The sequence below is a fragment of the Anolis sagrei genome, chromosome 3 (genome assembly GCF_037176765.1).
Source record: "Anolis sagrei isolate rAnoSag1 chromosome 3, rAnoSag1.mat, whole genome shotgun sequence".
Classification (NCBI taxonomy): domain Eukaryota; kingdom Metazoa; phylum Chordata; class Lepidosauria; order Squamata; family Dactyloidae; genus Anolis; species Anolis sagrei.
In genome coordinates, this window is record NC_090023.1 from 159,397,370 (window position 1) to 159,410,528 (window position 13,159).

A 13,159-nucleotide genomic window follows, 5' to 3' on the forward strand; every position below is an offset into this window, starting at 1 on the left:
AGCCATATCACAGAATGATAGGTTAACTCAAAGATAAACATTCATAGTAAATGAGACATTCGTGACTCATGAAAGCATCTCTGGAAACACTGTTCATTTGTGTCTTGGTAACAGTGTAAGCACTGAGCCCCTTGGGTATTTCGAATGTAATTCCTCATGGTGAAGGAAAGTGCAGGCGAGGTTCTGCCAAAGTGCCATGTCCACAGAACTATGCAATGATTTGCAGTGCATCTGGTCTAGAGGAAAGACAGATTGGTACTACACAGCAGTTTAATTCAATAAACTATCTGGCAATAAGGAGTATACTTTCTGGTGATGCTTTTTCATAAGTAATACAATGCCATTTGCATCTGTGTAAAAAGTATAAAATGCATTTCAAGTCTAGCACTGAAAACTACATGCATAGTAAAACAAAATGTAGAGAACAAAGAGTAACACTAATATATAAACAAATGAATATTTTCCATTAAAAAATCTACAATCAATTGATACTCAGAGAAGAACAATGATATTTCCCAAGGTGTCAATCATTTAGAAGGTATTTCTTGATCAAAAGTAAACCGTAATAACCCCATGTTCAAGATTCAGGTGTCTACAATCAACAACATTTGTTTGTTTTTGAGTTTATATTCCTGCTTTTTGAGAGTAAATCTGCTGGCTACTCAAAATGAGGAGTTAGTGCCGTTATACAGCTAATGTATATGGAACTAGTGTAACTTTATGTAAGGAAAAGAGATTTAAAGATGGGCTCAAAGCCAACCTTAAAAACTCTGGCACAGACACTGAGAACTGGGAAGCCGTGTCCCTTGACCGCTCCAGCTGGAGGTCAGCTGTGACCAGCAGTGCTGCAGAATTTGAAGAGACATGAATGGAGGGCGAAAGAGAGAAACGTGCCAAGAGGAAGGCACGTCAAGCCAACCCCGACCGAGACCACCTTCCACCTGGAAACCAATGCCCTCACTGCGGAAGAAGATGCAGAGCAAGAATAGGGCTCCACAGCCACATACGGACCCACAAGAATACTGGAAGACAATCCTACTCGGATCGCCTAATGAATGATGAAATTTTCATCCAAAAAAATTAGCTGCCATTCCAAAGGTCAAAGTGGTATTAATTAAACAGTAAAATACCAGCCATACAAACATGAAGAAAGTAGTTAAAGTAGTTAAAGTAGTTAAAATAGAATTCTATAGACAGGAAACAGTTTGTTCAAAAGTCAGAGGGAAATGGGATGCCCTACAACTAGGCCTGTGCAATACATTGATTTGGCCTTCAGTTAATCAGACCTTTATGACCAAATTTGATCTGAATCAGATCAGTCTCAAGTTCTGGATCCCGAGTGAGCCGTTTTTAAAGCTCAACCAAGCTAAAATGTGAAGTGAAACGGTCCAGAATTCAACTACACATTTCTAAAGTAACCTCATAAGGGTATGTACTTTTAAAAAAGTTTCCTGTGGCCTCTGACTTGCAGAATTGTTTTAAATCCGTTCAGTTTCCAACTCTGTGCCAGAAAGTTTATTCCTCTGCTGTGTTGGAACGGGCGCAGCAGCTTGAAGGTTTTAGACAATGCATCATTGTTCTGAAAGTCATTTTCTTTTCTTCTTTCTCTGGCTGTTCCCCTGTACTTTTCCTAGAAATGGCAAGCTCCGGTTCTGTCTGGAATTGTTCTATCTGAATCTCAAGATGTTTCTGAATGGCCAGACCAAGAACTTCAGGATCCACAGCGGCACCATAGACCTCCCAAGTCATGCCTTCATCATCCCACCTCACTTCCCGCACTGGAGACTTTTCACCCTCTGCTTCTGGTTCCAGGTTAACTTCAGGGAACACGTGTGGGTAATCTTCCGTAGCAACAGAGGGGCTTGTGGCCACAGATTTACATTCCCTTGTTGGGAGGGTCTGCACCTCTACATCTTTGCATCCCAGGAGAGGCTGCAGTCCACGAGTGAGGTCATTCATGGAAGTCATCGTCCATGTGTCCTTAGTCTTCATGACCGTATGAACGCCATCTTGGTGGTTATTCAACACCACATACATCGTCTTCATTTCCTCATGGCCCCTCTTTGGTTGTATACAAGGCTGGGCATGTAATATGTGCTCTCCACGCACGCTGCAACAACGCAATATGCGTTTTGCATCCAGACCTGACTCACTCACAGACGTCACCAGTTTTGGAAAGCTTGCTGGTTCAGTAGCAGGCAAAGTTGGACAATACTCAGGATGGACTTGTTCTTTCCCCGATTCACTCACTGAGCAGACCAACCTTGGGATGAACTGAACAGAAGATATTGGCAAGGAATGACAATAGGCTGGGAGAGTACCTTCTACCTTCATCGCAGAATCCTGTCTTATGTTATAGGGAAAGCTAGTATTGTTATGAATGGCCATCATGCCAGGAGGGTACATACCTGTTGAAAAGTTACTATAGATAAGTCCGCCCTGAGCATACATTGCTCTATTTGAGAAGTTATCTCCAGGCATATGTGAACCAAGATAATTTGGGTAATATGTCCCTGGATCTGGAAAAACAGTAACATTGTGTGCTAAAGCACCATTGTCAAAGATATTGGTTGGGACAGTTTGGTCTCTGGGTGAATTGGGGTCCTGTAAGTGGCTCTGAAAATCTGGGTTTTTTTCACATGTGTCTGATCCATACCTTGATCTTGGAAATGATGTATTGCCTGGAGATGTACTGTAACCACTGTTGGAACTCATAGCAGAGTAAGTAGCACTTGTCTCTATCTGGGGAGCAGAACTCGGTTGCTTGCAGCTGCAAGTCAGGTCAGAAAGGCTTCTCTGAACTGCAACTCCTGGTCCATCCATTGTGCTCCCACGCTGCAATTGTGCAGACAATGTTGAAGACACATTCTCGACAGTGCTGCTCTTGATGTGTGGTCTAGAACCCATGCCTTCTCCAGAGGCTGGGGACTGGTCAACACCCAGGAAATGGCTAGTGTTTTTTGTGACACTCGGAGTGCTATCACTTGGTGACAAGCTGCTTGCAGTTCGGATAGTGGAAGCCATTTCTGAATGAGTAGAAGACCAGTCAGAGCTAGGTGTGCTTCGGGCTTCCCCGTCCTTTCCCTGGGCTTGGCAGGCAGAACTGCTGAGGCTCTTTCGGAGCTCCTGTTTGCTGCTGTGTCTCTCCTCAGAACCCATTCGCCCAACACTGGCCAGATTGGAAGAGCTCTTGGAAAGCGGCTGGTAGTTGAGACCCAGAGTACTATTGCAGACAGAGTTTAAGGTTTCCTGATGGGAATGGGCGTGGAGCCGGTGACTGTTGGTAGCCATGACAAGCGGGAGTTCTGTGGGAAGGAAAGGCGGACAATTAAAAGCCATTCACATTTTCAAAAGCTTTTGTCACATTCTGAAAGAAATACATAACTTTGACTATCACTAAGTTCTTGTGGGTTTTTTCGGGCTATATGGCCATGTTCTAGAGGCATTTCTCCTGACGTTTCGCCTGCATCTGTGGCAAGCATCCTCAGAGGTGAGGTCACCTCTGAGGATGCATAGATGCAGGCGAAACGTCAGGAGAAATGCCTCTAGAACATGGCCATATAGCCCGAAAAAACCCACAAGAACTTAGTGATTCCAGCCATGAAAGCCTTCAACAATACTTTGACTATCACAGTTCAGACCTGCAGTGCCCTTTGGCTATTTTCTCCTAATTCTACTGGGGAAAATGGTACTTAAGTAGGTGAAATCTTTCCTCAGGGTTTGAGCAGCATTTCAGATTTTTTTTTTAAAAAAATCATATTTATAGCTTTAATTTGTCTTTACTGTTTTGTTCTTTTTACACAGCTCTTTTCTGCTACTGTGTATTAATTTTTATGTATTGTTCTGTTATTCAGGTAGAGGCCACCATGAGGTGCTAAAGGAGGAGGATAGCCCATTTTATGGGGGTGGAAGGTGGATTGAAGGAAGAAAATAATTTCCCCCTGTTTTCCTGTTATTCCCCTCCCCCGTCCATGTCCCCATCATGGAGTTCGAGGTCAGCCCGAGTCAGAGTGAGCTTTGGATCAATTTGTGTAGCTTGTCGTCAACCTTTGCAGCCTGATAGACAGTTCCATCTGTCAAGTAGGAAATTTAGGTACTGCTTATGCGGGGAGGACAATTTACGACACCATAAAAATCTCCAGCAAGAATGCAAAGAATGAGGAAGTATATTATTTGAGAACACAAAAATGCTGGACTACACCAACAACCACCATGTCAGACTACACAGAGAAGCCATTGAAATCCACAAGCATGTGGACAATTTCAACAGAAAGGAAGAGACCATGAAAATGAACAAAATCTGGCTACCAGTATTAAAAAACTCTAAAATTACAACAGCAAAACAACAGAGAGGAAACAACCAGGCACAGATTAACACCTCTCAACAGAACATTTTCCCAGGCTCAGCCAGGCCTTCAAATGCTAATGAAGGTGGTCAGTTGAAACATTCACACCTAGCTCCAGCAGAGAAGAGCTCTTTGCCCCACACCAGCCATTCCACAGATATATAAACCCATTGTCCTAATTCCAACAGACCTCACTACCTCTGAGGATGCTTGCCATAGAAGCAGGTGAAACGTCAGGAGAGAATGCCTCTAGAACATGGCCCTATAGCCCGAAAAAACCCACACTTCATCAGTGTCACAAATGGACAGTGAAGCGACAGCTTCCCTGGTGGCTAGAATACTCTCATGGGGGGAAAAGCTGGAATGTTAAATAGCCTCTGTGTCTGTCTATATATGTTGTGTGTCTATGGCATTGAGTGTTTGCCATGTGGACTGGATGGCCTTAAGTATTTTCTGTTGGTCATGGGGGTTCTGTGTGGGAAGTTTGCCCCAATTCTGTCATTTGTGGAGTTCAGCATGCTCTTTGATTGTAGGTGACCTATAAATCCCAGTGGGATTTATAGGTCACCTACAATCAAAGAGCAGGCCGTCCAGTCCACCAGGGCAAGAAAATCTAATCAAAGCCCTCCTGACAAAGAGCCATCCAGCCATAGATATAGATAGATATATATGATTGACACACAGAGAGATATAGTATCATAGATTTGAAAGGGAACCCTAAAGAAGGACAGTGATATGTTGCATATTCCAGAGTAGGCAAACCAGACACTCTCCACATCAACACTGACAAAGAAACAAGAAGAAATATCGTTTACCTACAAGCATAAAGAAATTACATAGATTAGAAACCATTACTTTCTTTTCCAGCTCACGAGACTGGGCCACAGCAACACGTGGCAGGGTACAGCTAGTAAGTAATAATAAGGGAAATGGTTTTCCTCCTGAAACATCCCCCCTGTAAAATGGACTATCCTTTTCTCTCTAACGCCCCATGGTGGCCTCCAATTGGATAATGGAACAGTACCCTTTTTATTTAAAAAAAGGACCAATATTATGTGTTTTGCAGGTTTTGAAATGACTTTATGTGAGTGCCACATTGTTTTAGAAGTCAAAAACATTTTAAATAAACACATTTTAAAAATACAAATAATTTGAGGAATAGCTACCAAAACAGCCTGACATACAGTACATACATTCATTAACCTGCAAAGCCCAGAACTTCAGAAATAAATCCAAGCAGCACATCAGGCAATCCTTCTTGAACTAATGTACATAGCCCCTACCTCCCAAGAGGACCATTTTGGCAGAGACAACCCTGAATAATCCCCTGTGTGTATTTCCAAACAGTTGTATGGACCAAGGAGTAATATAATCTAGACCAGGGGTCCCCAAACTTTTTGAACAGAGGGCCGGGTCACAGTCCCGCAAACTGTTGGAGGGCCGGAATATAATTTGAAAAAAAAAATGAATGAATTCCTATGCACTTTGCACATATATTATTTGCAGTGCAACCCCCCCCCCCCAAAATAAAAAAACCCCAAAATCCCACACTTCTATATAAATAGAAATGTAATGTTCGTTTGTGGGATTAACAGAACTCAAAAACCACTGGACGAATTGACACCAATTTTGGACACAAGACACCTAACAACCCAATGTATGTCCTTCACACAAAAAATTGATTTTGTCATTTGGGAGTTGTAGTTGCTGGGATTTATAGTTCAACTACAATCACAGAGCATTTTGAACCCCACCAACGATGGAATTGAACCAAACTTGGCACACATTTCTCCCATGACCAACTGAAAATACTGGAAGGGTTTGGTGGGCAGTGTTTTTTCGTTTTGGAGTTGTAGTTCACCTACATTCAGAGATCATTGTGGATTCAAACAATGATGGATCGGGATCAAACTTGGCACTAATACTCAATATGCCCAAATTTGAACACTGGTGGAGTTTGGGGAAAATAGAATCTTGACATTTGGGAGTTGTAGTTGCTGGGATTTATAGTTCACCTACAATCAAAGAGCATTCTGAACCCCATCAACAATGGAATTGAATCAAACTTGGCACACAGTTCTCCCATGACCAACAGAAAATACTGGAAGGGTTTGGTGGGCAGTGTCCTTTGGTTTTGGAGTTGTAGTTCACCTGCCTCCATAAATCACTATGGACTAAATGATAGATCTGGACCAAACTTGGCACTGATACTCAATATGTCCAAATGTGAACACTGGGATTTATAGTTCAATCAAAGAGCATTCTGAACTCCACCAATGATGGAATTGAACCAGCCTTGGTACACAGAACTCCCATGAACAACAGAAAATACTGGGTTTAGTGGGCACTGACCTTGAGTTTTGGAGTTGTAGTTCACCTGCCTTCACCACGCCGGCGTTCCCTGGCCACGCCCACCCAGCGCCGCTCCGTCAATTGCTGACACCCTCTGCTCCAGCCGCTCTGCTCTGCAGAGGACCCACCTGGGAGTGGCCAGAGCAGAGGGTGTCCGCAATTGGCAGAGCGGCGCCGGGTGGGCGTGGCCAGGCCAGACCAGGCCACGTGGGCCAGAAAAATGCCCTCAGCGAGCCGCATACGGCCCGCGGGCCGTAGTTTGGGGACCCCTGATCTAGACTGTATCCAAGACCAAATCTTTTCCTGTGTTATTTTTTTACCTGCTTCCTAAACTGCAACAGCATTTTGACGTATTCTACCAGAACATGTTCTCCCCTTCATCCCCACCCCCAAAGTCGGTGATAGGAATGATGTGGCCCTTCAGATGTCGGATTGCAAATCCCAGCAGCCAGAGCCAGCATAGCCAATGGTGAGCTATAATACAATAACCTTTCAGTGACTACATAATACTACTCCTGCTCCAAGATCTATCAGTTATCCGAAAACCATCTGTCATGTAATACTTTTGCCAAATCCTTGAACATGGTCCAGGTGTTGTAGCTACATTTCAGTGGCATTATTATCTAGCACTGACATTAACTTAACTTGACCCTTTAAAATTATGCTTCCATTTGGAAATCTGCAACGAATCTGCATTCGGGCATAGCAATCAAGAAAACATGACATTTAAAGTAAATACCTTATGACTTATGAGTACAAAACAGTTAGACAAGCAGAGGAAGGATTAGGATAGAAATGGAATTAACATCCACTATTTTTGGCTTAGCTTCAGAAGGGGATCGGGAATGCTTTTGCTAATTCCGCTGAATTGCTTGGCTCGAAACCAACACGTATATATATGTGTGTGTGTTTTCTGTGAGTTATGATTAAAGCAGTGACCTACTTAATGCAACAACAAATTTAGCACCTAAATATTAATAGATACTCTGTTTTAATACCCTGTGTTGATGTGGCATAAAATCCCTGAAATTCTCTCTGATTTAAAATAAATGAACAAAGAATGGAAACAGTGTGTGTTGAAAACTTGGGAGGCGATTATCAAAACATGTGGTATTATACGGGCTGGGATTCCTGGGAGTTGTAGGCAAAACCACCTGGGGACTCACAAGTCGAGAACCACTGATTTAGTGTAATTTTGCTACCCCTCTATTCTGCTCTGGTTAGACCACACCTGGAATATTGTGTCCAATTCTGGGCACCACAATTCAAGAGAGATGTTGACAAGCTGGAATATGTCCAGAGGAGGGCGACTAAAATGATCAAGGGTCTGGAGAAGAAGCCCTATGAGGAGCGGCTTAAGGAGCTGGGCATGTTTAGCCTGAAGAAGAGAAGGCTGAGAGGAGATATGATAGCCATGTATAAATATGTGAGAGGAAGCCACAGAGAGGAGGGAGCAATGTTGTTTTCTGCTTCCTTGGAGACTAGGACGCAGAACAATGGCTTCAAACTACAAGAAAGGAGATTCCACCTGAACATTAGGAAGAACTTCCTGATTGTGAGAGCTGTTCAGCAGTGGAACTCTCTGCCCCGGAGCGTGGTGGAGGCTCCTTCTTTGGAGGTTTTTAAACAGAGACTAGATGGCCATCTGTCAGGGGTGCTTTGAATGCAATATTCTTGCTTCTTGTCAGGGGGTTGGACTGGATGGCCCATGAGGTCTCTTCCAACTCTTTGATTCTATGATTCTATGATTCTAGAGTAAGGAAGGACTTCTAAGTCTTTTACCCTAACTCCACTACCTGTTATTCTCTCCCATCCGAATGTTATCGAGATATCAGACCCCCCCAATATGAATTATAACATGAAACATATACAATTATATATGAGTTATATAAAATGTATGAATTGTATGATATAGCTCCACAGCCTACACTGGAAAATATAGTCAGCCACATTGTCATTTGTATTGTCCTAAAAAGTAAGTTTTCTATTAAATTCTATTAAATTTCTATTTAAAAAAGTAAGTTTTCTATTAAATTCCAGAATCTAGTCACCCCGGCTTTCCCTCACCCAGAGAAAATATTTATTTATTTATTTATTTATTTATTAGCTATATTTCTATACCGCTTTTCTCACCCCTGGGGGGACTCAAAGCGGTTTACAACATAATAAATGGCAAATTCAATGCCTCACATATATATAAAATATCACTAACATCAATAACATAACTGTAGATAAAAACTTTTAAAACTATAAAAAAAATCAAATATAGACATAAGCATGAAACATATTATTGCAGCAAGAGTATTCCAAGTATCTCCCAGAATTCTGGGACTTCTAATGCAAAAAAGTCACTTTTTCAAGATCTGCTAAGCCAGTGTTTCTCAACCTTCCTAATGCCGCGACCCCTTAATACAGCGCCTCATGTTGTGGTGACCCCCAACCATAACATTATTATCATTGCTACTTCCTAATGGTAATTGTGTTACTGTTATGAATCATAATGAAAATATCTGAAATACAGGATGAATTTTCATTCACTGGACCAAATTTGGCACAAATACCCAATAACGGAGCTCCATGCAGTCGGCCTTGGAGGTGTCGATGGACAACACCAGCTCTTTGGCCTAGAAATTGAGCACCAAGCCCCAGACTTGGACACGACTGGACTTAATGTCAGGGGAAAACTTTTACTTTACCTTACCCAATATGCCAAATTTCAATACTGGTGGGGTTGGAGGGAGAATTGATTTTGTCATTTGGGAGTTGTAGTTTCTGGGATTTATAGTTCACCTATAATCAGTGAGCATTCTGAACCCCACCAACAATGGAATTGAACCAAACTTGGCACACATGGCCAAGAGAAAATACTGGAAGTGTTTGGTAGGCATTGACCTTGAGTTTTGGAGTTGTAGTTCATCTGCATCCAGATAGCACTGAGGACACAAACAATGATGGATCTGGATCAAACTTGGCATGGATACTCAGTATGCCCAAATGTGAACACTGGTTGAGTTTGGGGGAAATAGACCTTGACATTTGGGAGTTGGTTGTTGCTGGGATTTATAGTTCACTTACAATGAAAGAGCATTCTGAATTCCATCAACGATAGAATTTGGCCAAACTTCCCATATAGACTCCCCATGACCAACAAAAAATATTGTGTTTTTTGATGGTCTTTGGTGACCCCTCTGATACCCCCTGGCGACCCCCTCAGGGGTCCCAACCCCCAGGTTGAGAAACACTGTGCTAAGCAGTGTTTATTTATTTATTATTTATTTACAGGAGCTGTCTTCATAGACTTGTCAGCAGCCTATGATACTGTGAACCACCGCCTCCTCCTGAGAAAAATGTATAATATCCCAAAGGACTACCACCTCACCCGCCTCATAGGAAACCTGCTACAAAACAGGAGCTTTTTTGTTGAGTTCCAGGGCCAGAGAAGCAGATGGCGAAAACAGAAGAACGGCCTGCCTCAGGGGAGCGTGCTTGCTCCATCCATGTCCAACATCTACACAAATGACCAGCCACTGCCAGAAGGGACAGAGAGTTTCATCTATGCTGATGATCGTGCCATTACTGCTCAAGCAGGGAGCTTTGAGATGGTAGAACAGAAGCTCTCCGAAGCTCTAGGTGCTCTTACTGCCTATTACAGGGAAAACCAGCTGATCCCTAATCCATCTAAAACACAGACATGCGCCTTTCACCTTAAGAACAGACAAGCATCCCGAGCTCTGAGGATTACCTGGGAAGGAATCCCACTGGAGCATTGCAGCGCACCCAAATACCTGGGAGTCACTTTGGACCGTGCTCTGACCTACAAGAAGCACTGCCTGAACATCAAACAAAAAGTGGGCGCTAGAAACAACATCATACGAAAGCTGACTGGCACAACCTGGGGATCACAATCAGACACAGTGAAGACATCTGCCCTTGCGCTATGCTACTCTGCTACTCTGCTGCTGAGTATGCATGCCCAGTGTGGAACACATCTCATCACACTAAAACAGTGGATGTGGCTCTTAATGAGACATGCCGTATTATCACGGGGTGTCTGCGCCCCACACCACTGGAGAAATTACACTGCTTAGCCGGTATTGCACCACCTGACATCCGCCGGGAAGTAGCAGCCAATAGTGAAAGGACCAAGGCAGAGACATCTCCAGCTCATCCCCTGTTTGGTTATCAGCCAGCACGTCAACGACTTAAATCAAGACATAGTTTTCTTAGATCTACAGAGACACTCGCTGGAACACCCCAGCAAGCGAGAGTCCAAAGGTGGCAGGCCCAAACCCAGCACCTCAATTCATGGGTGATACCAGATGAGAGACTCCCCCCTGGGCACTCAGAAGACTGGGCGACTTGGAAGGCGCTGAACAGATTGCGCTCTGGCACCACGAGATGCAGAGCCAATCTTAAGAAATGGGGCTACAAGGTGGAATCCTCGGCATGCGAGTGCGGAGAAGAACAAACCACTGACCACCTGCTGCAATGCACCCTGAGCCCTGCCACATGCACGATGGAGGACCTTCTTGTGGCAACCCCAGAGGCACTCCAAGTGGCCAGATACTGGTCAAAGGACATTTAACCAAATACCAAATTTACAAAATCTGTGTGGTTTTTTTTCTTTTCTTTTTTTTTCTTTTTAATCTCTGTGTTTGTTTTGCTCTGTTAGAATTGTAATACAATGGTTGCTGATGACACGATGAATAAATAGAATACCACACTTTTATCCCGCCCTTTTCAGCCCGAAGGCGACTCAGGGCGGCGTACAGACTGGCAACAATTAGATGCCGAACACACATAAATACGTCGTTTAAAACAGGTTAAATCACATAATAAAATTTATATAAAAGCAATTTAAAACTCTTAAAATCAGTGACTTCTGGGTTTAAAACCATGTCCATTTGCATTGTTAAGCCATTCCATATTTGTTCACAATACTGAGTTTATATGGTTACAATGAGGTTCCAAAAGCTTGCTCGAAGAGCCAGGTTTTCACTCTTTTCCTAAAGGTCAGGAGGGAGGGGGCCAATCTAATATCTAATATCCCCAGGAGTTCCACAGCTGAGGGGCCACCACTGAGAAGGCCCTGTCCCTCGTCCCCGCCAAGCACACCTGTGAAGCAGGCAGGATCAAGAGCAGGGCCTCCTCAGATGATCTTAAATTCCTGGAAGGTTCATAAGGGGAGACACGTTCGGATAGGTAAGTTGGGCCGGAACCATATAGTAGCCCTCAAGCCAAACGCCCCTCATATTGGAAAACATTTCTCCTCTTTTTGTGAGTCTGATGATGTAAATAAAAGGCTGGCTATGCTTTGTGGTGGTCACAAACCTGTACTGTGTGGATGATCATTCACAGAAAAGGCAGAGGCCCCCTTTCCCCAGCTTCATTCAAACAAAACCAATTGCAACAACTGCTGGAACTCCTTTCAGAAATGGAGTTGACTAGATTTGGCTCGATTTGACTAGATTTGGAATGTTTTCCTAAGGGACACCCAGGCTATGCACACATTATTGTGCTTAGGAATGTTTTCCTAAAGACAAGAAGGTGTACTTTAATACCACAGCCAGGCATGTAGCGGGGGGGGGGGGGGGGGGGGCTCGTGGGGCTTCAGCCCCCCCGAAATTCTCATGGTGGTTCGCGAAAAGGCCTTACTGGTGCATTATTTAAACTATTCTGTTTATCCATATCATGATCTGATCACCATACTCAATATATCCCATATGCATGGGGCTATTGGGGTAACGATACAAAAGGTTTGCTAGGGTAGACCCTCTTTCACTCAGACTCAGCCCCCCTGAATCAAACTCAGCCCCCCCCCCCCCCCCGAATCAAAATCCTGGCTATGGGCCTGACCACAGCATTCATGTGCCATGTCCCATATCAAGGAGGGCAGTGTGACTTTAATTTACTTATCAGATTGACTCGGAGAGAAGGCTGCTATATCTAGGTTCTCATCTCTGTATAAGCTCATTACAGGCACCATGATTACAATTAGTACCTTCTGGGAAACACTGCTGGGGAGGATCCTCTGATTTGGAGCAATTGTTTGATAGGCAATTGTTTGTGATGCTCGCAAAGGGTCACATCCAACACAGGTCTGCTCCTACCCTCCTGGTGTGCAAAGCTGGGCTAAGTTGTAAACACTCAATGTTCTCTTAGAGAGGTCCTGAGAACATCGATCCTACAGCTCCAGTTGCGTTTCTCACAGCTGGGATCACTGGGATAACCCTGGACATTTTGCTGCCTGAAGTAGAACAGCAATTGTACCCCATCCCCAGTAAAGAAGATGCATAATGACCAAAGCCAGCAGTGTTATGTTGATAAATGAAGCAGAAAATTCCACAAGCTGCTCTCCGCATCCCTGGCAGTAAAACACAAGAATAACAGGCTAAATCGTATTGGTTGCCCTTTCATAACACCTCAAACATGCTGCCTCACTCTTCTTACTGGCAGTGCTT

The 13,159-nt window shown here is 43.6% G+C and overlaps 1 protein-coding gene across 3 annotated transcripts in view; it reads right to left on the reverse strand.

Moving 5' to 3' along the window:
* Positions 1-252: 252 nt before the first annotated feature.
* Positions 253-13,159, reverse strand: part of GPRIN2 (G protein regulated inducer of neurite outgrowth 2) — a 53,020-nt gene continuing 40,113 nt past the window's right edge. For all 3 annotated transcript variants that reach the window (XM_060768988.2, XM_067465632.1, XM_060768989.2), the window contains one exon: positions 253-3,305. In XM_060768988.2, the coding sequence (XP_060624971.2) occupies positions 1,516-3,291 (1,776 nt within the window). In that variant the 5' untranslated portion in view covers positions 3,292-3,305 and the 3' untranslated portion in view covers positions 253-1,515. The remainder of the gene's footprint in view (positions 3,306-13,159) is intronic.